The sequence below is a fragment of the Chiloscyllium plagiosum genome, chromosome 14 (assembly GCF_004010195.1).
Source record: "Chiloscyllium plagiosum isolate BGI_BamShark_2017 chromosome 14, ASM401019v2, whole genome shotgun sequence".
In the NCBI taxonomy this organism is placed as follows: domain Eukaryota; kingdom Metazoa; phylum Chordata; class Chondrichthyes; order Orectolobiformes; family Hemiscylliidae; genus Chiloscyllium; species Chiloscyllium plagiosum.
In genome coordinates this window covers 71,664,114-71,691,951 of record NC_057723.1, presented here as the reverse complement: position 1 = coordinate 71,691,951, position 27,838 = coordinate 71,664,114, and the positions used below count along the sequence as shown (strand labels likewise).

General features: G+C 43.6%; 1 protein-coding gene across 1 annotated transcript in view; it reads right to left on the bottom strand.

Annotated features, from left to right (window-relative positions):
• Window positions 1–23,457, bottom strand: part of LOC122556798 (dedicator of cytokinesis protein 2-like) — a 727,415-nt gene extending 703,958 nt beyond the window's left edge. The window contains exon 1 of the mRNA XM_043703987.1: window positions 23,322–23,457. Within this exon, the coding sequence (XP_043559922.1) occupies window positions 23,322–23,364 (43 nt within the window). The 5' untranslated portion in view covers window positions 23,365–23,457. The remainder of the gene's footprint in view (window positions 1–23,321) is intronic.
• Window positions 23,458–27,838: the final 4,381 nt, after the last annotated feature.

Below are 27,838 nucleotides of genomic sequence, written 5' to 3'. Positions count from 1 at the left end.
GGGTTAGGGTTAGGGTTAGGGTTAGGCCTGCGATAGGGTTAGGATCTCTGCCTGTATTCCTGATGAAGGGCTTTTGCCTGAAACGTCGATTTTCCTGCTCCTCGGATGCTGCCTGAACTGCTGCGCTTTTCCAGCACCACTAATCTAGAATCTGGTTTCCAGCATCTGCAGTCATTGTTTTTACACAGTCAAAGTGGTGTCCTTCTTTGCCTGTATATATGGAAACTAGTGATAGGGGTTATGTCTTTTGGTGGCCAGTTGGTGTTCATGTATTCTGGTAGCAAGTTTCTCGTTTGTTTGTCCAATGTAGTGTTTTTTTATAGTTCTTTCATGGTATCTTGTAAATGACGTTAGTTTTGCTGGTGGTATCTAATGGATCCTTTAGGCTCATTAGTCACTGTTTAAGTGTGATGGAAGGTTTGATCAGCTGTGTTCACATTGAATGGTGGAGCAAGCTCAAAGAGCTAAATGGCCTACACTAGCTCCTATTCTCTATGTTTCTGGAGATAGTCGGTCTCCTGGGCCTTTTCACAGAGTTCATTTACTTTGCCTGACATGAGCAATGGGGATAGAGATGGCCACCAGAAGGGATCTGTAACCCCATTAATAAGCTTCATACTGGTATACGATGTAAACAAGGCTCCAGTTGCCAATTTCTGTCCAAACTGGTTCAGGAGTGCACCCTGCAGCATTTGTTCAGTTCATGGTCAATAAAGTTGAGAAGGTCAGCTCAGATGTATTTGGGAGTATTTTCATGAACCCTTCTTTAAGCTAGACTGCATCTCCTGGCCATTCAAAACCGCCTCCTTCAGAGACAGATCTCTGCAAACACAGCTGTAATATTACTGAATTTGTGTTTGTGAAATTTCTGGTTGTGGTAAGACTCAGTTTCTGATCTGCACTTAAATGAGACCATTTAAAACCAAGTTTCTTCTTATAATTAGAACCTCCTCTGCATATTTGGTCACTAAAAGGTCAAAATCAACTACAAGGAGTCAAGCACAGGCCTCAAGACACAGTCAGACCACAGTGTTCAGGTATAATTCAATGCCTCTGTAAAAGCATAATGATCTGTCCTTATCTAATACATGAAGGAGACCTTTATTATTTATTGCTAAACAGGAGGAGAAATGAAGTAAAGTTTGTTGAAACAAGGAAATTTATTGGCGTTGCAGACTGGGAAAGAATTGCTACGCTGCCTCTGGTTGGAGGATAGAATTGCAAAAAGATAGGTTGACATCAGAAGTTTCCACTCCATTAATAAGAATTTCAGAATGAATAATACAAGCAGCTTATAAGAAACACAAGTACAACACTCATATTGAATTTGGATCTTAATCATTGCAGAATTAGCTAAAGTATTTAACATATTTTTCAAACACTATACAAAAACGTGCAAAAAATCAGTAGAATTTTTATTGTTTTTCAATCTATTTTCTCATCAATTTCAGTGTGGAAACAACCCTAAGGTCCAATGCTGATCATGTTTCCCAAACTAAACTAACCCCACTTGCCTGCATTTGGACCTTATCCTCCAAATCCTATTCTTATTCATGTAACTACCGAAATGTCTTTTAAATGTTGTGACTGCATCTACCTGTTCCTCTGGCGGTTCTTTCCAAATATGAACCATCCTCTGAGAAAAGGATACCCCTTAGGCCCCTTTTAAATCTTTCTCCTCACACCTTAAAACTATGTTCTCTAGTTTTTATAAGCTCCCACCCTAGGGAAAGGACCTTTGCTATCACTTTAACTACGCCTCTCACGATTTTATAAACCACTATAAAGTCACCCATCAACCTCCTAGGGTCCAGTGAAAAAGGTCCCAACCTATTCAGCCTCTCGACATAATCCAAACCCTTCAGTCCTGGCAGCATCTTTGCAGCTATTTTGATTAGATTCCCTACAGTGTGGAAAAGGCCCAACAAGTCCACATAGACCCTCTGAAGAGCAACCCACCCAGGCCCATTTTCCTCTGACTAGTGCACCTAACACTATGGGCAATTTAACAAGCCTGAAGAAGGGCTTATGCCCGAAAAGTCTATTCTCCTGTTCCCTGGATGCTGCCTGACCTGCTGTGCTTTTCCAGCAACGCATTTTCAGCAATTTAACATGGCCAATTCATCTGACCTGCACAGCTTTGGTCTGTGGGAGGAAACCAGAGTACCCGGAGGAAATCCACGCAGACACAGGGAGAATGTGTAAACTTCACATAGATAGTCACCTGAGGTTGGAATTGAACCCAGGACCCTGGCGCTGTGAGGCAGCAGTGATAACCACTGAGCCACTCTCTCCAATTTAATACTGCCTTACTGGGGCAGGGCAACCAGAGCTGTGCACAGTACTCCATAAGTGGCCTCAACAATATCCTGTACACCCTAAACATGATGTCCTAATTCCGATACTCAATGGTCTGAGTAATGAAAGCAAGCGTGCTAAACACTTTTTTAAATACCTTGCCTGCCCCGACCCAACTTTCAATGAACTACGTACCTGAACCCCTCAGTCTCTACGTTCAACAATATTCCCCAAGGCTCTTCCATTAACTGTATAAGTCCTGCCCCCAGGTAGCTTCCCCTGCAACTGTAAAAGATGCAAAACCTGCCAGCACATCAATCCCCTCACCTCCATCCAGGGCCCCAAACAGTCCTTCCAGGTGAGACAGAGGTTCACCTGCCTCTCCTCCAACCTAGTTTACTGCATCAGGTGCTTCCCAATGTGGTCTTCTTTACATGGGGGAGGCCAAACATTAATCTCCTGGTCACCACCCATTTTAATTCTCCTTCCCACTCCCTTTCTGGTGTGACCATCCTCAGCATCTCCCATTGTCACGACAAATCAGACTGCAAATTGGAGGAACAACACCTCATCTTCCGCCTGGGCAGCTTACAGCCTGGAGGACTCAACATTGAGTTCTCGAATTTCAAATACTCTCCCTTCCCACCCCGACTCCCTTCCAAGCCCCTCCCTCTCCCTTCCACTTCTCTCATTGACCCTTCCTTCCAGCTACCACCCAGATTCATTCCTCCCATTGACCAATCAGTCCGTACCCTCTACCTGTGTTCACCAATCCCTATCTCACCACCCTGCCCCCGCCATCCCATTTATCTGCAGCTCCCCTTACATCCATCCCTAGTCCTGAGGAAGAGTTACGCTTGAAATTTTGACTTCTCCACCTCCTGATGCTGCCTGGCTTGCTGTTTACTTCTAGCCTCCTGCTTGTATATCTCACTCATTTTACCAAAATGCATTAGCTCGCATTTATCCACATTAAGCTCCATCTACCATTCCTAGCCTATTGACCCAATTGATCAAGGAGATATTAAAAACAAATACAGAGCCACCTAAGGAGATCTTACGGTCAGATGGCAAAGGTCCTAGTCAAAGAGATTGGATTTAAGGGGCATCTTAAAGGAAGAAAATGAGATAGGGAGGTCCAAAGAAGCAGTTCCAGAGTCCAGGGCTTAGGCAGTGGTAGGCATAGCCAGCAATAATAGTAATTAAAATCAGGGACACTGAAGAGTCCAGAATTGGATGCAGATGGTTGTCTCAGCAGATGAGCTGAGGCAGGGTTGAAGTTGGTGAATATTATTAGAGATGAAAGCAAGTGAAGTTAGTGACAGAGAGGTTTTCGTTAGCTCACTTCGCAATCAAATATGCCACCAGTCTCATCAACATTCCACTTTAGCCTCAGCCCAGTTGCCAGGGAGATGGGCAGATGGAGTTGGTGATTAAGGAACTGAAACTTTCGCACAGCCAAAGGCAATTGCTTCAACCTTCCCAATATTTCACTGAGGGAAAACTCTGCTCATTGAGCAGTGAACAAGCAAAGAACTTGGAGGCAGTGGAGGTGTGGAGAGAAACGCTGATGAGGAATAAATGTGAAAATGGAACATGTTTTTGATAATGCCACCAAAGGCCAGCATCCTTCAGTGAAAATAGGAGAGTGTGTCAAGGAAGAATCTCTGGGTGACAGAGAGGAAACAGTGTGGGATTGAGAAATAAGCCATCAAAAGTGAATAGATTGGGGCAGCATGGTAGCTCAGTGGTTAACATTACTGCCTTCTGGGACCTCAGAGACCCAAGTTCAATTCCACCCTCAGGCAATTGTCTGTGTGGAGTTTGCACATTCTTCCTGTGTTTCCATGGGTCCCCTTAGGAGGAAACTGGAGCACTCAACAGTCCAAAGATGTGCAGGCTAGGTGGATTAGCCATGATATATTGCCCATAGTGTTCAGCGGTTTGCAGGCTAAGTGGATTAGCCATGTTAAATTGCCAATAGTGTTCGGGGGTATGCAGGCTAGGTGGATTAGCCATTTGAAGTGGTGGGTTATTGGGTGGTTCTGGGTGGATGCTCTTTGGAGGGTTGATGTGGACTTGATGGGCTCAATGGCCTGCTTCCACACTGCAGGGATTCTATGATTTGGATTGATAAGTCCTCTTCTATTGATCTGATTCCACCCCACTTTCCTGCAGAGCTTTCCACTTCAAAACAAATGACTAAATAAAAATAGTTCTCCTCATTTTGTTCTGATTCTTTTGCCAATTCTCTTAAATCTGTGCCCTTTTGCATCATTCCAGTTAATCGCCATGCAAACTGTCCAAGTTTAGACATCGTTCCTAATGCCCGGTGCCCCCAAAATTCATGCTGAACAAATTGCCTAAACTTTGAGACATTAAAGCTGTTATCATTCAACATGAACTGAAATTGCTGGAAAAACTCAGCAAATCCATGCAGAGAAAGCAGAGTTAATGTTTCAGGTCCAGTGACCCTTCTTCAGCTGTGACTTAAGCTTGCTTAACCAAGTGACAATAGGGTTAAGCTACCAAACGCTTGCAAGTAGGTCACACCAACAGGCACCACTCATCTGGTGTGATATTTATATCCTGGGAACTTTAATCATGTTAAAGTTGCGGTGAACAGCTCATGTGTGAATAAAACATGTGTGATTGTGTGTTTGAGTGAATCAATAGCTTTTGAGGCGAAGCTATCGGAAATTCATTTCCAAACCTTGCTTGTTGGATTAGTATCCTGGACAGGGCATAAAGCACTATTGTTGCCTTGATGTTTAATGCAATCAGGCCCAAGGGTGATACAGTCTTCAGGGCACTCATTTGCACTTCAATGAAGAAACATACCTTTCATCTAGAGGAACCCTTTCTTTTTATTTACCAAGCTGACAAAGTGGGGTGCCTCAAACAAATTCTGCACGTATATTACGAGATGCTAACGTGAGATGAATTTCCATGGGTGTCCTCTGGTGTGCTCATAACTGTGCTCAAACCTATTTTCAAGCTTTCTGTACTGACGTGGTGAACAATTAAAAGACCATCCCTCACCTCATGGGGTCTCACTCACTACGTCTTTCTCTTGTCTCTCACTGCAGGCTCTTTCTTTTCAATAGTTAAGCCAGTATGTGTATAACACATATTTGGTTGAACTCTATGTTATCCTGTATGTCCTTTATGCTTCTATGTATGTTCTGTTCTCTCCCACCTGAACAGTTAGACTTAGAAACAAAAGGGTTTTTTCATAAACTAGGAGAACAAACAATAATACTTGAATGTACTGGAGCATTGCTCTCAAGGGCACAGAACAAGCAGAATGTGTACTCAAGTACGGGAGTACAGTGAAAAGTTTACAATGTCAGCTCTTAGGGCGCCATCTTAGGTTCAAAGTACCTAGGTACAAATCTTAAGTACTAAATAGAGAAATAAAGAAAAATCTAATTACATTACCTTACAGTGATCCTATGAGAAGGATGTTATGAAACTTCGTGGGCGGCACGGTGGCACAGGGGTTAGCACTGCTGCCTCACAGCGCCTGAGACCCGGGTTCAATTCCCGCCTCAAGCGACTGACTGTGTGGAGTTTGCACGTTCTCCCCGTGTCTGCGTGGGTTTCCTCCGGGTGCTCCGGTTTCCTCCCACACTCCAAAAGATGTGCAGGGTCAGGTGAATTGGCCATGCTAAATTGCCCATAGTGTTAGGTAAGGGGTAAATGTCGGGGTATGGGTGGGTTGCGCTTCGGCGGGTCGGTGTGGACTTGTTGGGCCGAAGGGCCTGTTTCCACACTGTAATCTAATCTAATCAAATCTAATCTAAACTTGAAAGAATTCAGAAAAGATTTACAAAGATATTTCCAGGGTTGGAGGATTTGAGCTACAGAGGGAGCCTGAATAGGCTGGGGCTATTCTCCCTGGAGCATCAGAGGCTGAGGGGTGACGTTATAGAGGTTTATAAAATCATGAGAGGGGGCACAGATTGTATAAATAGACAAGGTCTTTCCCCTGGGGTGGGGGAGTCCAGAACTAGAGGGCATAGGTTTAGGGTGAGAGAGGAAAGATTTAAAAGGGACTTAAGGGGCAACGTTTTCACACAGTGGTGCATGTTTGGAATGAGCTGCTAGAGGAAGTGGTGGAGGCTGGTACAATGACAACATTTAAAAGGCATCTGAATGGGTACATGAATAGGAAGGGTTTGGAGGGATATGGGCCAAATGTTGGTGAATGGGACTCAATTAATTTAGGATATCTGAGCGGCATGGACAAGTTAGACCAAAGGGTCTGTTTCTGTGCGATATAGGTCTCTGACTCCATGACTCTAAGTCTGTCCCTTTCTAGTGGAAGGGGAAGTAAGTGTTCGGTTCCTGAGGCCAAGACTCAAAGATTGAGACTTTTTGGCTGCTCATGGAACTCTAGACATCCTGGATGACGGGAAAAGAATAGATTCAGATTTTGTTGTTGTGCCACCATAGTCACCAGAGGGGCTGCTCTCTTATTAAGGAGAAGCAACTGGGGGTGATTTAACCTGAAGACCACCAGACTTCAGGAGAGGGAAGAGGTTGAGAAGGAGAGTCCTTCATAATAACCTCTCATTCATGCATGAGATATGTGTGTTGCAGCCATGGCTGACATCAATTCTCCAACCTTAGTTATGGTTTACGAGGAGATACGGGCATAATGGTAACGCTACTGGACTAGTGATCCAGGAACTCAGGGTAATATCCTGGGACATGGGTCCAAATTCCACCAGAGCAGATGTTGAAATTTGAATTGAATAAAAACCCAGTATAATGGTGACCAAGTAACCACTGTCAATTGTCGTGAAAACCCATTTGGTTCACTGATGCCCTCTAGGGAAGGGAATCTGCCATCCTTAGCTGGTCTGGCCTGCATGTGACTCCAGATATACAGCAATGTGGTTAAACTTGAACTGGACAAACAGGGATGGCTGAAGCATGCGTCCCATGAATGGATAAGACACTATCCCCCTTAATAAATGGTGGCATAACGAGGGTCAACCAGAAAAGTTTATAAAAAGATGCACTGGATACCTTGAGGAAGAGAGATCCTTGCCTTGTCTGACCTGTGTGTGACTCCAGATCATAATAATATGCTTGGCTCCTAACTATCTTTTGAAATACCCCTCGCTATCATTTGTTCAGAGGCAATAGGATGTGTGACAGATGGTGACCTTACCAGCAGTACCCATATCAAATGAATGAATGAAGAAAAGATGTAAAAGACAGTAGGTATCCTTCCCCAAAGGACAATTGTGCGCCAGTGAGTACAAGGGCATAGTATATATAGTCTTTTACATATTTTATTCTTTATTCACGGGACGACGGCCTCGATGGCGAGACCAGCATTTATTGCCCATCCCTAATTACCCAGAAGGCAAGTAAGAGTCAACAACATTGCCCTGGGTCTGTAGTCATATGTAGGCCAGACCAGGTAAGGATGACAGTTTCCTTCCCTCAAGGACATTAGTGAACCAGATGGATTTTTCTGACAATTGACAATGGATTCATGGTCATCATTAGACTCTTAATTGCAGATTTTTTTAAAAATTGAATTCAAATTCCACCATCTGTTGTGGCGGAATTCAAACTTGGGTCCCCAGAACATTACCTGGATTAAACAGTCCAGCAGTAATACCACTCAGGCATTGCCTCCTCCATCGCTATTTGCCAAAGACCTGCTCCACCACTCATTTCGATCCCAACTGTTATGCAACTCAATTAACCTTCCATTGCTCAGAACACATTAAAAACTTCATCCAACAAAATCTATCGTTCTCAAATTTGAAACCTCAAATCATTGCATTTATAATCTGTCACAGCAGTGAGTCCTAGATTCATGTGGCTCAGTGGTTAGCACTGCTGCCTTACAGCGGCAGGGTCCCAGGTTCATACCCCAGCCTTGGGTGACTGTGTGGAGATTGAACATTTTTCCTGTGTCTGCGTGGGTTTTCCTCCGGGTGTTCCAGTTTCCTCCCACAGACCAAGGATGTGCACGTTAGGGTGGATTGGCCACGCTAAATTGCCCATAGTGTCCAGGGATGGGCAGGTCAGGTGGGTTAGCCTTGGGAAATGCAGAGTTACAGGGATAGGGTAGGTGGGTGAGAGTGGGTGGGACGCTCTTCGGTGAATCAGTGTGAACTTGTTGGGCCAAATGGCCTGTGTTAACACTGGAGGGATTCTATTCTAAAAACAATTCCTGCTACCCTTCATGTGGTAAGTGTTTCCTGATTGCTTGGAAGCAAGTGCCCCTGAATGATTGTAGTCTAATATTGAGGACATCCTATTTTGTTCTTGATTTCCCCAAATCTACAATGAAAAGTCCTTTTAATATTTTCAGCACTTCAGTCAGATTGATCATACACAATCAATTACAAAGCTATCTTAAGAAAGTTCTCCGAATTAAACTCTCCTGTGCAACACCATTTGGAGGTTCATGTTCATAACCAAGTGGCATCGTTTTCTCATTTCTCATTTTGTTTTATAGAAACTGAATTTAGATTGACAATATTTGAACTCACAAACTCTGCTTTATTGCTCCAATAAAATAATCACCCAGTTATTGCATCTTCAAATTGTTCATGCAATAAAAAAAAACCTTTAAGGGAAAAGGCTTAAATTGTAATGGAGATTCTATTTGGTTTGCTAATTGGGCAGTCTGCACTGTACAAGTGAAAGCAAAGCTGCAAACATAAAATGAAACAGATGAAACCTATTTTCTGCAATTGATAATGACTGCAATTTTCCTACGATCAAAACTAGCAGTGTTTTTTTTTAAGCTGCAGTGCCCACTAGGCAACTTAAAATACTATTCAACCATCACTCGCAGACTGTCATGAACATTGTTGGCTTCAAACCTCTAATCATTCTCTCCTGAGACTTTAAACAATTGAAGATTCCTTCGAGCTGCTGATCTTCTCAACTTAGCATTAATTGGTCCTGACAGCCAACTTTCTACCCATCCTGAGTCAGATAATGCACTGCCACTGCTGTATATTTTAAATTCGCCTGGCTCTGATCAGCTGTCTTCAGACATGTGTCTGTGCAAAAATACTTCAGACCTCACCCACATCCCCTCGGTCCTAACATGAATGATTCCTCAGAGCTGACTGCACATTGCACAAAGGTGTCTTAACGATGTTTTCTGAAATCATTACTGTTATTAAGTTACAGAATCTTATGGTGCTGAAGGATGCCATCTGACATGGGTTGAGAAACTGGTAAAGCTCTCCAATTGGCCCCAAACCCCTGTTCTTTCCCTGGAGGCCTGCAATTTTTCAAGTTTATATCCAATTTCCTTTTAAACATTACCATTGACACTGCTTCCAATAGCCTATTAGCTTAAGGAATTTTGAACACCAGTACTCACTGCATAAGAAAATTCCTATCCTCCCATCTGTTCTTCTGCAAGTTACCAAATGCCCTCTTATTATCGACATTGCTGTCACGGCAAACAATTTATTCCAAAATACACTATCTAATGCTCTCAAACTCTTGAACATTTGGATCGAATCTGACCAGAATATTCTCTGCTCTAAGGGTAACAATCCAAAGTTCTCTCAAATCTCTTTGTGATTGAAATCTCTCACTGTTGTACCCAGGTTGTTAAATTTCCTCTCTACCCTGTTCAACAATATTACACCCTTACTTTGGAGGGTTGAACAACTGAACAAATTGTGGCCCTATCAAAACCACAAAGATGTGTAACATGGTGCTGCAATTGCACAAACCATGTTTCCATTTGTGCAGAGTCTAAAACTAAAGATCATAATTTAAAAATAGTCATTGACAAATCCAATGGAGAATTCAGGAGAGACATTTTCACCAAGGAGTGGTTAGAATGTGTTACTTGCTATCACAAGATATAGTTGGTGAAAAGCATCAGTTTACTACAGAAGAAGCTAGAACTGTGGAAGGGTGGGAAGGAAACAGAAGAATTTGCTTATAGCATTTGGATGAAAAAGGTGGAAGTCCGGTGTGAAATATAAACACCAATAAGAGACCAGGTTTTATCAGTCTAGGATGAAGCTGGACAACAACTCAAATCCCACCACCATCTCCTCCTGGCCTACATAACGATCCAATTGAATTTCCGTTCTATCTTGACATACTATCATAAGCTGGCTGAAGATACCCACTGGAAAGTGAACGGAAAGGGGTCATTTACAATTTATTTCTGTCATCAATAGTAATAGCGACAATAGTAGGTGTCACTCCATTCTGGCCCAGTCACCTTCCAAAACCTTTTTTGCAGAAAAGTCCCTCCCATCTCATGCAAACAACAAGCATCATCTTGATGAATTGTTCTCTGAGTGGATTTTCCTGGTTCAATTTTGTTGCCCTTGTTCACTTGACTCTGTCAATACTCTCTCTCATGTGTTGCATTTCATCTTCCTCTCACCCCAATCTTTCATCTGATTACACTTTCTCTCGTTCCTCCCTGCAATTGGGAAGACACAAACCACATTTTTAAAAATATATTCATTCCTGGGATTGCTGACTAAGCTACTATTTATTGGTCAAAGGGCAGTTAAGAGTTAACCTCATTCTTGTGGCTCTGGGGTCGCATGTAGGCTTGACCAGTTAAGAATAGCCATTATCCTCCCTAAAGGGCATTAGTGAACCAGATGGGTTTTTCCAACAATTAATTCATGGTCATCATTAGACACTTAATTCCAGATTTTTATTGAATTAAATTCCACCATCTGCTGTGGCGAGATTCGAACCCAAGTCCACAGAATATTACTTGGATCTCTGGATTAACAGCAATAGGATAATTAGGTCATTATCTCCCCGTAACCATACACTCCCCTCAATAAAAGGGACCTGTAGTCACTTGCCATCAACTGAAAAGTTACCTGCAATATTTGCTTCTTATTCTGAATCATGTCCACATACCTTTATCTGCAAGAAATACTGACTCATTATTTTACCCATTTGCAGTTGATGGCGAACAAAAGTCATGTCACAACCATTTGTCCTCCTTAGCCATTTCTGTCAGCATGATGATAAAGAGTAGAATGTCCCTACTTCCTGAACTAGAAGGGAAAAGGGGTGTCAATGGGAAAATATGGTGTGATTGACAGGAGTGAGATTCCTGGCATTGAGACTAAAAAGGTCCAGTTCTGCAACCAAGTTTTGAACAGCAAGGCAAGGATCTTGCAAGTGAGCAATGAGGCATTTTTTGCACTTATTTGCATGCCATTAGCCTCTCATCTCACCTCATTGATGTACAGTTTCCTCTTCTCCCATGCACTGGAAAGAAACTAGATGTTGCCAATTCCTGACATGTATACCTGGTGACTCCAACTCATCGCATGTTCCACCAGACCTCCATCTCGGACACCAAGAACCAAAACCTCAGGGCATACTCCAGAAAAAATTACCACCCACCACCCGCCAGCCACAAAGCTTGGTGGATACATAACGGCCTTACATCACCAGCCAACAAGGCACAACTCTGACCCACTCAAAACACTGGTCTGCACTTCACTGTAATGCTGCTACTGTCAGGAGACTTTGTACTCAGGGACAAGCACCCAGCTCATGGGTTGGATCATGGTGCATGTCTGGGCTCCTCACTTGCCCTCTCAGTGCCCATTCACTTTGTGCCTAGAACATAGAACAATACAGCACAAGATCAGGCCCTTCGGCCCACCATGTCTATGCTGACCATGAAACCATTTTAAACTAATTCCACCTGCCTGCACATGGTCCATATCCCGGTATTGCCTACCTGTTCATGTGTCTGTCTAAATGCTTCTTAAACTTTACTATCATATCTGTTTCTGCCACCTCCCCTCGCAACGTGTTCCAGATGCCTTCCACCCTCTTTCCTCACATTCTCATTTAAACTATCGCCTCTCAGTTTTTAACCTCTGCTCCCTCGTATTTGACATCCCTGGGATGAAGACTCCAACTCGCAACCCTGTGCACGCTTCCCATCATTTTATACACTTGTGTCAAGTCGTCTCTCAGCTTCTGATGCTCTAGTGAAAACAATCCGAGTTTGTCCAAAATCTCCATATAGCTAATACGCTCCAATCCTGGCAACATCCTGGTAAACATCTTCTGCACCCTCTTCAAAGCCTCACATCATTCCCGTAGTGTGACAACCAGAACTGCACAAATTTTCCAAATGTGGCCAAGATTAAGTATCATACAGCTGCAACATGACTTGGCAACTTTTATACTCAATGCCCTGAACAATAAAGGCAAGCATGCTGTCTGCTTTCTTTAGCACCTTGTACACTTGTGTTGCCACTTTCAGGGAATCTATTGGTTTGCATCCCAAGATCCCTCTCTATATCAATATCTCTAAAGGTCCTACCATTTACACTGTACTTTCCTCTTGCATTTGACCTCCCAAGATGCATCACCTCACACTTGTCCAGATTAAACCCCATTTGCCAATTCTCTGCTCAACTTCCCAACTGATCTATATCCTATTGCATCCTTTGATATCCTCCCTCACTGTCCACAACTCCCCCAATTTTCACATCATCATAAAATATACAGACTACCCACATTTTCATCCCGATCACTTACTTGCGGCAGCAATGTGGCTCAGTGGTTAGCACTGCTGCTTCACAGCACCAGGGGCCCGGGTTTGATTCCAGCCTCGGGTGACTGTGTGGAATTTGCACATTCTCCCCGTGTCTGCGTGGGTTTCCTCCGGGTGCTCTGGTTTCCTTCCACAGTCCAAAGATGTGCAGGTTAGGGTGAATTTGCCATGCTACATTGCCCATAGTGTTCAGGGGTGTCTAGGTTAGGTGCATTAATCTGGGGTAAATATAGGATAGTAAGGTAAGGGAATGGGTCTGGGTTACTCTTCAGAGGGTTGGTGTGGACTTGTTTGGCCAAAGGGCCTATTTCCACACTGTAGGGATTCTATTCTATACAAATAACAATCTCAATTATCCAAACGAGACTGGCAGGGAGTATTTTGTTTGGATAACCGAATGTTCAGATAACTGATCTGATCATAAACAAAGAAAGCATTCTCAAGTGTAAATGGAATCCCATAACACAAAGCCTCAGCCAGATGCACTGACTCGTGTGTTACAAATCAAATCAAATCGAAAGGCACTCTGGGACGGAACGGGGCCTTCTTTGCTGTGGTTTAACATGGTTTCTCAAATGTCTGTCTGGGTTTCTGTCAGTGTCTTTGCTCAGAGCTGTGCTGTTTTACTCATGCAGGTCACGAAGGTACCCGAGTCTAAAACCGATTGTTGAAAATAATCAAACCCAAACTTTGGATTGTAATTAAAGTACAAGGGGAAAAGAAAGCTGCATGTAAGTCTCTAAATATGCCTCCTGAACGAACAGCTGTCAGAAACTTACCGCTGTGTATGACAGAGAGAAAGAATAAGAGAGGAAGAAGGGGAGTGAGAGAAAGGGGGCAGGGACAATGTGAGAGATAGAACGAAGCAGAAGGGCAGGAAAGAAAGGAAGAAAGAAAGAAAGAAAGAAAGAAAGAAAGAAAGAAAGAAAGAAAGAAAGAAAGAAAGAAAGAAAGAAAGAAAGAAAGAATAAATGACAGAGGCAGAGTGGGAGAGAAGTTGCTGTGTTCACTGGTGGGCAGTCTGTCTTGGAAAGAGGGTTTCTGCAGATAGTATTAGAGTCTGGTTTCCGATCTCAAACACTGGGAGCTTGAGATCTTATTCAGATAATCCAAAATTCAGATAATTGATGTTCGGATAACCAAGGTTGTTCTATATTACAAACAACAGAGGTCCCAGCACTGATCCTGGTGGAACACAACTAGTCATAGACCTCCAATCAGAAAAATATCCCTCAACAACTACCCTCTATCTTTGTTGACCAAGCCAATTCTGTACACAACTTACCATTCAATATGGATCCAATGTGACCTAATCATCTGGACCAGCCTACCATGCCCTTGTCAAATGCCCGAACTTTATGAATTATCATCAAAACTTCCTCCAAAACCCCAGTCAAATTTGTGAGACATGACCCATATAAAGCCATCCTGACTATCCCTAATATGTCCATTCTTTTCTGTATGAGTAAATCCCTATTATAAAGAATCTTTTCTAATAATTTCTCTACCACTGATGGAAGACTCACCAACCTATAATTTCCTGGATTGTCCCTGTTGCCCTTCTTGAAAAAAGGAACGGCATTGGCTATTCTTCAGTCGCCTGAGATCTCATCTGTGGCTGAAGACGATACAAAGATCTCTGTAAAGGCCTCACTAATCTCCTCTTTTGCTATATTACAATGCTGGATGGATCTCATCACGGCCTGGAGACTTTGCTACCTTAATGTTTTTCAAGACACCCAATATTTCCTTCTTCTTAATATTGACATTCCCTTGAATATCAGCACACCACTCCCTAATCTAACAATCAGCCATGTCCTTCTCCTTTGTAAATACCAATACAAAATACTCATTAATGACCTCACCCACTTCCTCTGGTTTCATGCACAAATTTCGTGCTTTGTCCCCAAGTGGACCTACCCCTTCCCTAGCTACCCTTTTGCTTCTAATAAGTGTTTAAAATGAATTAGAATTCTCCCTAATTTCTCTTTCCAAGGATTTCTTTGCCCTTTTAGCCCTCCTAATTCTTTGTTCAAATTCTTTCTTGCTTTCTATCGATCCCTCGGGGGTCTTGCGGGATTTCAATTTCCGAACTCTTGCATTTGCTTCCTTTATCTTTTTGACAAAGCTTTCAATATCTGTTGTCATCCAAGGTTCCCAAATGTTGGCATCCTTATCTTTCATCCCTACAGGATCATGCTAATACTGAACTCTGATCAACTGGCCTTTCAAATACTCCCATATGCAAGATGTGGATTTACATTCAAACAGCCTCCCCTAGTTAAATTGCTACAGTTTCTGCCAAATACTGTTGTAATTAGCCATTCCACAATTTAGCACTTTCATCCTAGGAACAGTTTTATTCTTTCCAAGAAATATCTTCAAACATACAGAATTATGATCACTATTCCCAAAATGTTCACCCACTGAAAATTTGATCACCTGGCCAGGCTCATTCCCCAGGACAAAGTCTGGTACAGCCCTTGCCATAGTTGGACCATCTATAGATTGTTTCTAGAATCCTAGATGCACCAAAAAAATTCTGCCCTATCGAAGCCCCCGGCACTAAAGGAGTTCAGTGAATATTGGGGAAGCTAAAATCACCCACAATAACTCTGTTGTTTTTACAACTTTCTATGATCAGCCTACATATCTGTTCCTCTATCTCCCGCTGGATATTAGGAGGCCGATAGTATAACCCATCATAGTGACTGCACCTTTCATATTCCTGAGTTCTACCCATAAGGCCTTGCTAGATGAGCCCTCCAAATGTCCTCTCTCAGTGAGGCTGTGACATTCTCCTTAATCACTAATGCAACTCCCCCTCCCATTTTACATCCCTCTCTATCTCATCTGGAAAATCTAAACCCTGGAACGTTCAGCTGCCTATCCTGCCAGTTTTCAACCAAGTTTCAGTAATGGTTACAACATAATAGTTCTATGTATTAATCCAGGTTCTCAGTGGTTCAGAGGCTGCTCTCATGTTACAGAGAGAGAGATGACTGGTGGTGGTTTAATCCGAGGGTCACCACGCCTCAACTGAGGGGTGTGGTTGAGAAGGTGCGATCGTCATGGTAACCTCAGCTATTACAGGAACCAATCCTGCACTGTGAGCTGCACTCTGCATCCCTAACCAATTGTGCAGCTCACGATTTAACCGACCCAATTTGCTGCTGCGTACAAGTAAACGCTTTCAACCATTTGCAATCTTTTCAACATGTGCTTGCTCATTGTGGGCTAGAGAACATCTCAAGTTAGACTGAGCATTGCAGAAAGAGTCGCACTCCCTTAGACAGGGTACGCTGACAGGATGATGCTGAGGGCGGGTACCTTCATTCTTAAGCAGCAATATATTTCCAAACATGTCTTTGCATTAGCAGTGAGATGTCAACAATGCTATCAAAGGCATTACTTTTCCACTCAGCTCATGCCAGGAAGGGCAGATCTTAGTTGGCAGAACTTGGCCTGGTGCACGTCCGGGCTTTTAAAATGGCGTCAGCACCAGGAACCCTGGGAGATCCAGGCAAAGCTGATTGCCTGCTGTGCAGGAGACAGTGTAAGCAGGGTGCTATTGAAATGTGGTGTGAAGCTCATGAGGCAAACAGTGGAGATTTGTATGAGGAAACACCCCTAAGCACTCCATAAAACTCTCCAAAATTGACAAAGAACGGACTTCTAGTCAAATTCTTCCCATAATTACTCTCAATCCATTCTGTACAATGGCTTGCCTAGCTCCTGACACAGATTTCCACTCGATTTTATTGTTCAGTGCTGACTTTACTCTGGACTCAGCATTTGTCCTTTGGAAAGAAGTGTTGCAATACAGTGCCCAAAGCATTTGCAAAAGACTGAAACATGAACTCCACAGTGACATAGCACTGAACAGGAAAAGATAATGGTGACTGAATGCATAACAAAAAGCTAGACGCTGAGGGGATTTTTAAAGTCATGCAGAAAGTAACAGAATAGAAAGATTTGGTGCTGGTAAGTTTCAGATGTAAGATGGATGCTGTTTTGCACAGAGAACTGGAACTGGAAGAGTAAGGAAAATGAACAGGAAGTAATGCACAGACGGAATTATATGGTCAGGTATTAGCAACAAGGGAAATGCTTCATCTCAGTTCATAACAAGAACAGGCCTGAGGCATGATTCTACATTGAGCAAAGAGACTTTTGCAAGAGGAACACCCTCAAGGTCATCCAAAAAAAGGAAGATAGGCAGTAGAAGCAGCTGGCACATGTGTAGGAAGAGAGCAGTAAGAGTTTTCTTTAACCCAGTTTTCAGTTCTAATTCTTTAGAAGGCCCAAGGGACCGTTCCACTTTCTGTGCCAGCATTCATTATTTTGATGAGCTTAACATTGAGTCAAACAACAAAAAAGCACATGGGACATTACTGTTCCAGTACATTGAAGAAGGAGAGGAGAAATGTAGAGGGTATCTATTCTGACTTTAGGATGTTCCAATTGTTTCCAAATTGGAAACCATTGGATAAATAGCCCATAATGTTCAGGGATGTGTAGGTTAAGTGCATTAGTCAGGGATAAATTTAGGATAATAGGGTAGGCGAATGGGTCTGGGTGGGTTACTCTTCAGAGGGTCAGTGTAGATTTGTTGGGCTGAAGGGCCTGTTTCCACACTGTAGGGATTATATAATTCTACAATTCTATTCTAAAGGCTAAAATGTCAATGACCAGAGAACACAGATTCTAAGATGATCCTTACTTTAAGGAGAAGTCTTGTTTCATTTTCTTTCATTTTCCTTTCCTCCCGTTCCTACATTCCTAAATATTGGGGTGGTGGTCTAGTAGTAATGTCAGTGAGCTAGTAATCCAGACTCCCAGGCCAATGCTCAAAGGCTGTAGGTTCAAATCCCTCCATAGTTGATGGTGAGTTTTGAATTCAATGAATATCTGCTCGAAATAAAGCTAGCTACATGGCAACCATAGCTTGCATTTTGCCCAAAATCTTCTCCATTTCTGAGTGTTTCACGGATGCCTCTTTGTGAAGCTCTAGCAGGTTAACCTTCACAACTCTTCACTTCTCAGCCTGAGTTGGATGCATCATCCCTCGATTGCACTATGCTCATTCTATAACGTGCTTACCATTGGCGGGAGTACTCAACACTGCCAGGACTTGCCATGCTTTCGGTCACTGGTACAATGTTTACAGTTCAGCTATGCACCAGCTGAATTGCTGCCAACTATTGACTAGAATTCTAAGGTGCACATAGTCTTCGTAAAACAAAACAAGAAAAATCTTCTGAAGCCACATGGAGTGACATGGGTGTAATTTCTTTGCAACAGAAGCTTGCATTTTGAAATATTTTGCCACTTTACATCTGTCTAATCAACTATCATTGTAAATGAAGCTACACTATTGCACTACACTTAGTGCCACAATATTGTCTGAATCTTATCTCAGGAGGTGCTGCTCTTTTCCTCATGTTTAGCACAGCATGAAATCACATCATTATTCAGGACTGACCATGACTCCTCCTCACCACCACCCTCCCACCCCCCACGGGAGCAAGAAAGTGAGGACTGCAGATGCTGGAGAGTCAGTGTCAAAGAGGGTGGCGTTGGAAAAACGCAGGAGGTCAGGCTGCATCTGAGGAGCAAGAGAGTCCATGTTTTGGGCATAAGCCCTTCATCAGAAATGTGTGACACATTATGCCCGAAATGTCGACTCTCCTGCTCCTTGGATGCCGCTGACCTGCTCTGCTTTTACAGTGCCACACCTTTCGAGTTGGAAAGACAGTCCTAACTGATGAATGATCTCTGTGCAGCTCCCTGACTTCTCTTGTCTGGCTGCACTAGAACCACATTACCCACTCTAAGGGACTTAATGATATGAAACCTCTGAACTTATGCCACACCAACCATGTCCAAGCTCTTGGACTGATGTCAACTGATGCCCTTGGCTTATGGCTCTGGTATATCCAAATTAATTAAGTCCCATTGACTTGAATGAGGGCTGCACTACTTAGACTTTGAGACAGGGCTATTTGGTAGAAGTATATTCGGTGTGTTTGACATGTAAGATGCTGCAGGTGTACCATTGAATTAGCATAGCGCCATACAACAATATGTCCGCCCTCTTGACTGATCACTGCTTGTAAACATGACCAGCTGCCTTTGTGGTCTCTGGCAGCAGGCAAGACAAGGAAGAAGAATGGTAAATTCTGTAAATGATGTGGCAAAGCACAAAAAGACAATGCACAGATGCTGTGGCAGAGTGAGTGAATGCTAAGGGAGCAAGCTAAGAGTCCTGTTCTACATGTGATGGTCTCTGTACAGGAAGTGACCTGGCAGTAGCATTGCAGTGAGATGTCGGTTAACCAAAAAGTGCCGTTTTGCAGTGGAGAGCTGTATTCAGAGTTAAATGTGCCATGATGATGTGGTGAGGTTGGAATGTCTGATGCCAATTCCCGTGGAAGGGGTACAGGTGGGTGTTGCCCATGAAACACACCCTGAGATTATTGGTCAAGATGGCGACCTGCAGGAGCAAGGGGTAACTATAGATGGCAGGACCAATCCAGACTTTCATGTCGGGAATTGTCTTCATCTATATCTTTTTCCAGAGCACAGAAAAGTGTTGATTCTTAATTGCCCTGTGGGGACCTCATAGAATCCATTATAAAATCCCTACAGTATGGAAACAGGATCTTCAGCCCAACAGGTCCACAACGGGCCCTCTAAAGAGTATCCCATCCAAATCCATTCCTCTACCATATTATTCTACATTTACCCCTAGGCAGAAGTCGGTATTGCCGATGCTGGAGATTAGAGGCAAGATTAGAGTGGTGCTGGAAAAGCACAACTGGTCAGGTAGCATCCGAAGAGCAGGAAAATCGACGTTTTGGGAAAAAGCCCTTCATTAATCCCTCACCACTATGGGCAATATAACATGGCAGATTCACCTAACCTGCACATCTTTGGACTGTGGGAGGAAGCCAGAGCACCCAGACAAAAAGGGAGAATGTGCAAACTCCACCCATACAGTCACCCGAGGCTGGAATTGAACCAGGTCCCCGGCTCTGTGAGGCAGCAGTGTTAACCACTGAGCCACTGTACCACCGCCACTACCTATGGCCAACTGGATGTTCGTTCGAAAGACTTGGTGTGAAATAGACCATTCCTTTGCTGCACCCTGCTGTGATTCTATGATTCTGTGGGCTGGAGCATTTTGGAGGAGGTGGGAAGTTGGCAGATGGGTCGCCTTAGAAAGTTCCCTGCCTTCTGTATTTTCATTCGGGGGGAGCGGGGGCAGGACTGTCTAACACCCCTCACTTTGTAGGTAACAATGGAAGTTAGCAGATAGCTGGTTTGCCTGCTTCTGTTTATTGGGACATCGGCCCAGTTCTACTGATGAATATCAGGCCCTCAAATGCCATCGATATCATATATGTTCTTCCATACACCCCTTCTGTAGCTCCTCATTCAGTCTCACATACTAGTACTCCTCAAGAACCATGTCATAACTATGGGAAGAACTTGCAATGGACATGAGAAATATTAAACTTCTAGCAATCAAATCGAGTAGGTTTTTAGACATACCACACTGAAAAATATTTCCTGAACCATTGAATGAAGTTAAGAACCCTCAAGTGATCAATCAATTTCAAACACAAGCAAATGTCAATTCAGTAACTACATAAAGGACAGATCCTTCTTATCAACCTCTTAAAGCTGTCAATGCAACCTTTGCTGAGATAGGTGATACAAATGCTTTTGAAATCCAGCCAAGCATTCTTAACAGTCTCATCTGTCAAAATAAGCCTTTAGACCTGCAGATAACAATGCTTTATGAAATTGGGAACATAGACATATTTGCTCTTTTTTCTCAAAGTTATACCAGATGGCTCATCAACAAAGCAGTCCAGGAGTTGCTGTCTTTATGTTTTTGGGAATTGAAGTTGTCACAACTCTTCCAGGGTGCTGTATATCCTGCACTGGGCTGTTATAAGGCTCCAGTCAGAACAAAAAACATACAAACTCATAGTTTGCCGCAACACAACAGAACGGTTTTTATTCCGATAATGTGCCCTCTTCAGAAAGTCAAGAACATGGTAGCTCAGTGGTTAGCACTGCTGCTTCACAGCACCAGGGACCTGGGTTCGATTCTAGCCTCAGGCACCTGTATGGGTGAAGTTTGCACATTCTCTCTGTGTCTGCATGGGTTTCCTCCCACAGTCCAAAGGTGTGCAGGTTAGGATAGATTGGCCATGCTAGATAGTGTCCAAGAATGTGTAGGTTTGGTGCATTAGCCATGGGAAATGCAAAGTTTTAAGGTGATGGATCTGGGTGGAAAGCTATTCAGAGGGTCGGTATAGACTTGCTGCACTTTGGGGATTCTATAAGCAAGTCTGGCAAGTGGGCATTGTCAGAACATTCACTGATGTCACATGACTCTCCTCTTATAGACATCCTGACCCAATATATTACACATCTGTGTTTAATTTATATATGTCACTGTAACGCTGCATAACACTTTAAACCAAGTCTATCTATAGAGAAGACTTGACACTAATAAAACTGTGGGGCAGGAGAATTAATTTAACCCCCCCCATGCATTCAAGTCAGTAATGCCAATGGGGAGCGGAAGTCACAGAATCGGGTCAATCTGCCATTTGTAAATGGCCCGCAAGTGCCCACCTTGATGTGGGACTCCTCTGGTCCTGGAGGACATATGGCTTAGTGATTGGTTGCCAAGGTTGATTCCCATTTGGTTCTGAGACAGGATGTCCCACCTTAAAGAGATACTGGTCAATCAGAGGTCAGCAGCTCTGAAAAGCCAGCAGAGGCGCCAGGGGATTGTAAAACATTGGTCCAATTGTGGAATCCAAACATTGTTCTCCAGACAATGTACTAAAACTAACCATAGTTTCTCTACTGCTTTTGAGTTCATCCAATATCCAATTGATGACTTATCTGGTGTTCTTCCAGTCTCTCTCCAGCCTCATATTCACCATGGGGGTGAGAGTTGCAAAGAAATCCCTTATTTGACTGAATAATACTTAGGGACTGTTGCCACTGGTTAGATATCATCATTGCATCTCACAATTATGATGTGGAGGTGCCAAATAAACCTGTTGGACTATAAGCTGGTGTTGTGTGATTTTTAACATTGTTTCACAATTCGTGAGAGATCTCCTTACAATCTCCTTACAGCCCTTCCTGAAAAAGGGCTCATGCCCGAAACGTCGATTCTCCTGCTCCTTGGATGCTGCGCTTTTCCAACAACACATTTTCAGCTCCTTACAATGCAACAAGGGTCAACACAATGACCTTTTCTTGCATACTTAAACAAACCCACCCTCACTGTATGGGCATGAGGTGTGGTTTTATGAGGAAACAGGGCCCCTTTGTCCATATCTCAAGAAGTTGTGATTCTAAAAGCCAAAAGGTTGGCCAATCTGGGCTACTTAACTCAGCCACCAACATCCGGTGTGCTTGGAGTGTTTCAGGGCAGTACAATAACCGCAGCCCTTAATATCATGGATCACACACAGTGCCTTCTGAAGGGCATGTTTGAAAAACTGCAGCATACATTTTACACCCCAAAGTAATTCTAACCCTCCGTCTGAACTCACTTCCCATTGGTAGGGTGTGTAATAGTAATTCAGGTAATTTGCAGAGAAAATATGGAGGTATTTTGCCATGGACTGCCAGTCAAACAGCAAAATTATTTTTTGTCTTTGCAAGTAAAACCACATCAAAACCACACACTGATATTTCTGCCATATTTCCTGAAATAGCGACAAATCTGAAGAGTAGCTGGAATAAGAGATTAGCTCTCTGTGTTAATACAGATAGGCTTTTTAAACACAGTACCACAACCACAGTGGATTTCTTGGTATCTCTCATGTCACGCTTGAACACTGCATTTGAAATCCAGGATCTTTCAGGCTTGGCATAGTGTTTTAGAGGAAGCTAAATCTGGATTTGTGCGCTGTTCTCGCCTGACAAACATGTCCCTCAATAACACTGAGGAAATAGACGCCATCAAATGGCCTTGCATCTGACTTCCTCTATTGTGTATCCCTGTCTGTCCGAGGTACACGCAGGTTCATGGTTTCAGGTGCCTGACTAGTCAAGTGCGTCAAGTGTGTTGCTGGACAGGAACAGTCTCAACAAAACGTCTAGGCAGACCGGCCAGTTGAAATCCACCGCACATGGGGAAATTTGTTTCAAACATGATTAATTATAAACCGTAACAACTATTGCACCGGGGACGAACAGGGAAGCAGCTTCCCTTTTTGTTGCATGTGTTGAATTTTGCCGAAGATTTGTACCAACTTGTGTCAACATTTAGTCTGTTTGAGCAGCACCACTCTTGAAACAAGCTACCCACATCCTGTTGACAGACTTACAGATATGTGGCAGCTTCGGACAATTTTAAGCTCACTTTGTAGCACTTCATTTATGGAAGAATGGAAGTATGTTTTTCCCTTACCCACTCCATATCTCTCCTTAACTGTCCGGCTCCAGGAAGGCATGGTTCAATTGACACTGTCGATCACTCCCACAACGCAGCTAACGGCCAACAGGGCTACGGTCTTGCAAGGCTACGTCTGAAGTGCTTTCACTTTGCTGCAAGCGGAACTCTGCATCAGCGAGCCAGCACTGACGTCTTAACCACAAAGGCGGCAAAGGTGCAAATAATGGCGCGTGAGGGATGTTTTAGGTGGGGCCTGGTTAAGGTAGTTCACACAGGCACAGATAGAAGGGTAAAAGGCAGAACCTACTTTAAGTACTGTAACCCACACTGAACATTTTGCAATAAAGCACTACCCCGAATCATTGCTTGTGATGAGACTGACACCCAATTGCAAACTGGAAATGAGTTGTTCTTTTTATTGTTCTGCCCATTTGCAGCAAATAATTCAAGTTTGTGCAGCACACTGTGAAAACCTTGTTGGGTACATGTAACTGAAGGGTTCTACTTCAGGATTTCTGAAGAAGGATAGGGGCTTCTTCATACACATCTAGATAAAGACATTTGGGTCACTCAGTGGTTAGCACTGCTGCCTCATAGTGACAAGGACCAAGGTTCAATTCCACCCTTGGGTGACAGTCTGTGTCGAGTTTGCACGTTCTCTCCGTATCTGCGAGGGTTTCCTCTGGGTGCTCTGGTTTCCTCCCACAGTCCAAAGATGTGCAGTTTAGGGTGAATTGAAAATGTTAATTTGCCCATAGTCTCCAGGGATGTGCAGGCTAGGTGGGTTGACAATGATAAATGCATGGATTCTGGATCAGTGGTGCTGGAAGAGCACAGCAATTCAGGCAGCAACCGAGGACAGGCAAAATCGACATTTCGGGCAAAAGCCCTTCATCAGGATGCTCTTCGGAGAGTTAGGATGGGCTGAATGGCCTGCTTCCACACTGTAGGGATATTCTCAGTGAAATTTCTGCCACGCATCTTGAGGTTTGGACACGGGTCACATGGACAACTTCAAAGAATCACATACGTATTGGCATGCCCTCTTTACCCAGGCTGCTGTGTGAGGGCCGGGAATGATAGCAAGCTGCCTTGGAAGATGCGATTCCAGGCAATCAGTAAATTTGACCACATTGATTAAAATCTGAACAAGCCAATAGTTTTGGTCACACTCCATATTATATTTTAAAAAGAAAAACTGATTTGTGCCCTTTAATTCTGGGGTATTCTGTCTTTATCCCACTCCACCAAATCTAACCCAGCTCTGTCTAACTAAACCTCAACTGTGACAACTATTTGTCCAAAGTCCCTGTTGGTGATTATGGCAAGTGATCACAAATGATTCCACTGTTTTCCTTGGCTCATTGGAAGGTCTCCCAGGTCAGTTGCCCCTGAGAATCCTTTTAAAACTTTCCCATCTCACCTTAGAGCAGTGCCCTCTATACTTAGACTCTCCTACCCTGGGGAAAAGACCTTGGCTATTCACTGTATGCCATCATGATTTCTTACTGTTATAGTGTAGTCACTGTTCAGAAACTAGGGCCAGGTCTTTGGCCACTATTTCTTTACAAAAGAGCATAAGAAATCAGACCCAAAGTTGGCCATTTAGTCTACAAAATTCTGACTGGTCTGGAGGAGAAAGTGAGGTCTGCAGATGCTGGAGATCAGAGATGGAAATGTGTTGCTGGAAAAGCGCAGCAGGTCAGGCAGCATCTAGGGAACAGGAGACGTTTCGGGCTAAGAAGGGCTGATTCTTAGGGCTAAGAAGGGCTAACCCTGAAGAAGGGCTAATGCCCGAAACGTCGATTCTCCTGTTCCCTAGATGCTGCCTGACCTGCTGCGCTTTTTCAGCAACACATTTCCATCTCTGACTGGTCTGCCCCAGTGCTCAACTCCTCTTTCTCGCCACATTCTCAAAACCCTCAATGCTCCAAAAATCTCTATCTTGTGTCGAGTCATACAGCACAGAAACAGACACGTTGGTCCTCCCAGACTAAACTCGTCCCACCTGCCTGCTCCTGACCCGTTTCCTCCAAGCCTTTCCTATTCATGGACCTATCCAAATGTCTTTTAAATGTTGTGATTGTACCAGCCTCCACAACTCTCTCAGGCAGTGAATTCATGACATTCACTCCCGTTTGAGAGAAGAAATATTTTTTGTCTTAGTTTTAAACAAGGGTCCCGCTATTCTGCAACTATGTTCCTTCAATCAAGATGCCCCCACTAGTGATGCTCTGGGTTTACCCTGTAAAGCCCCTTCAGACTCTTGTACATTTCAATAAGATCACCCCTTCATTCCTTAAACTGTAATGAATAAAGGCTTGACCTGTTTGGCTGTCCTCAATAAGTCAACCCTTCATCTCAGGAATAAGTCGAGTTGCTTTCTTTTGAATAGGTTCGAAAGCTAGTGCATGCTTTCTCAAATATGCAAAAATCTGTCGTACACCAACCACCCCCTCAACTACATCCAAGGCCCCATAAACTCCTTCCAGCTGACACAGAGGTTCACCTGCCTCTCCTCCAACCTAGTTTACTGTATCTAGTACTCCCAATGTGGCCTTCTCTACATCGGGGAGACCAAACGTTAACTCAGGGCACGTTTCCCTGAGCATCTCAGCCGGGCCCGCAGGGGCTGACCTGATCTCCCAGTCACCACCCACTTTAATTTCCCCTCCCACTCCCTTTTCGACATGACCATCCTCTGCCTCCTCCATTGCCAGAGTGAATCAGACTGCAAATCGGAGGAACAACACCTCATCTTCCACCTGGGCAGCCTACAGCCCGGAGGATTCAACATTGAGTTCTTCAATTTCAAATAACCTCCCCCCCCTCCCCCCATCCCCCAACTCACTTCCCAGACAGCTGTCTACTTTGTCAACAGTAAAGTTTTTTCAAGTGTGTCGAGGAAGGAATCTTGACGTGATATGTAGATAGGCTAACTAGAGGGGAGGCCATACTAGAGGATTTTCCTGAAGAAGGGTTTATGCCCGAAACGTCGATTCTTCTCCTTTGATGCTGCCTGACCTGCTGCGCTTTTCCAGCAACACATTTTTAAGCTCTGATCCCCAGCATCTGCAGTCCTCACTTTCTCCTAGTGGTAGTAAATGGACAGTATTTAGCCTGGAGCTTGGTGGTATTCTGCAGGGATCTGTTCTATGACCTCTGCTCTTTATGATTTTAATAAATGACTTGGATGAAGAAGTGGAAGGGTGGGTTAATAAGTATATTGATGACACGAAGTTTGGTGGAGTTATGGTTAGTGTGGAGGGCTGTTGTAGGTTGGAACAGGACATTGACAGGATGCAGAGCTGAGCTGATAAGTGGCAGATGAAGTGCAACCTGGAAAAGTGTAAAGTGATTCATTTTGGAAGGTCTAATTTGAATGCAGAATATAGGGTTAAAGGTAGGATTCTTGGCAATATGGAGGAACAAAGGGATCTTTGGGCCCACATCCATAGATCCTTAAAGTTGCCACCCAGATGATAAGGTTGTTAAGAAGGCGTATGGTGTGTTGTTTTTCATTAGCAAGGGAATTGAGTTTAAGAGTCATGAGTTCATGCTGCAACTCTATGGACCCCTGGTTAGACCATACTTGGAATGTTGTGTTCAGTTCTGGTCACCTCATTATAGGAAGGATGTTGAAGCTAGAGAAAGGCTGCAGAGGAGATTTACCAAGATGCTGAAAGTGAGGTCTGCAGATGCTGGAGATCAAAGTTGAAACTTTATTGCTGGAACAGCACAGCAGGTCAGGCAGCATCCAGGGAACAGGAGATTCGACGTTTCGGGCACAGGCCTGTGCCCGAAACGTCGAATCTCCTGTTCCCTGGATGCTGCCTGACCTGCTGTGCTGTTCCAGCAATAAAGTTTCAACTTACCAAGATGCTGCCCAGACTGAAGGACATGTCTTATGAAGAAAGTTGAGGTAGCTAGGGCTTTTCTCATTGGAGCAAAGAAGGATGAGAGGTGATTTGATAGAGGTGTACAAGATGATGAGAGGCATAGATAGAGTGAATAGTCAGAGACTTTTTCCCAGGGCAGAAATGGCTATCACAAGGGAGCATAATCTTAAGGTTCAGGGAAAATTCAGGGGAGATGACAGAGGTAGGTTCTTTATACAGAGAGTCATGGGTGCGCAGAATGTGCTGCCAGTGGTGGTAGTAGAGTTAGATACATTAGGGACACTTAAGCAACTCTTGGGTAGACACACGGATGATAGCAAATTGAACAATAGGTTAGTTTGATCTTAGAGTAGGTTAAAAGGTCGGCACAACATCAAGGACAAAAGGCCTTGTTCTGTGCTATACTATTCTATGTTCTAAAGCGACAGGATGTGTCACCAACAGTACTTCAAATGACACTTAATCAGCAATAACCTACTCTCAGTATGGTTCCACCAGAACCACTAGCTCTGACTCCCATCACAGTTTTCGCTCAAATATTGAAAAAAGTGCCACCCTCCATCAATTATTAGAAAATGATTGTCTGACATCAAGACAGCATCTAACCATGTGTGACGCCATCAAGGATCCTAG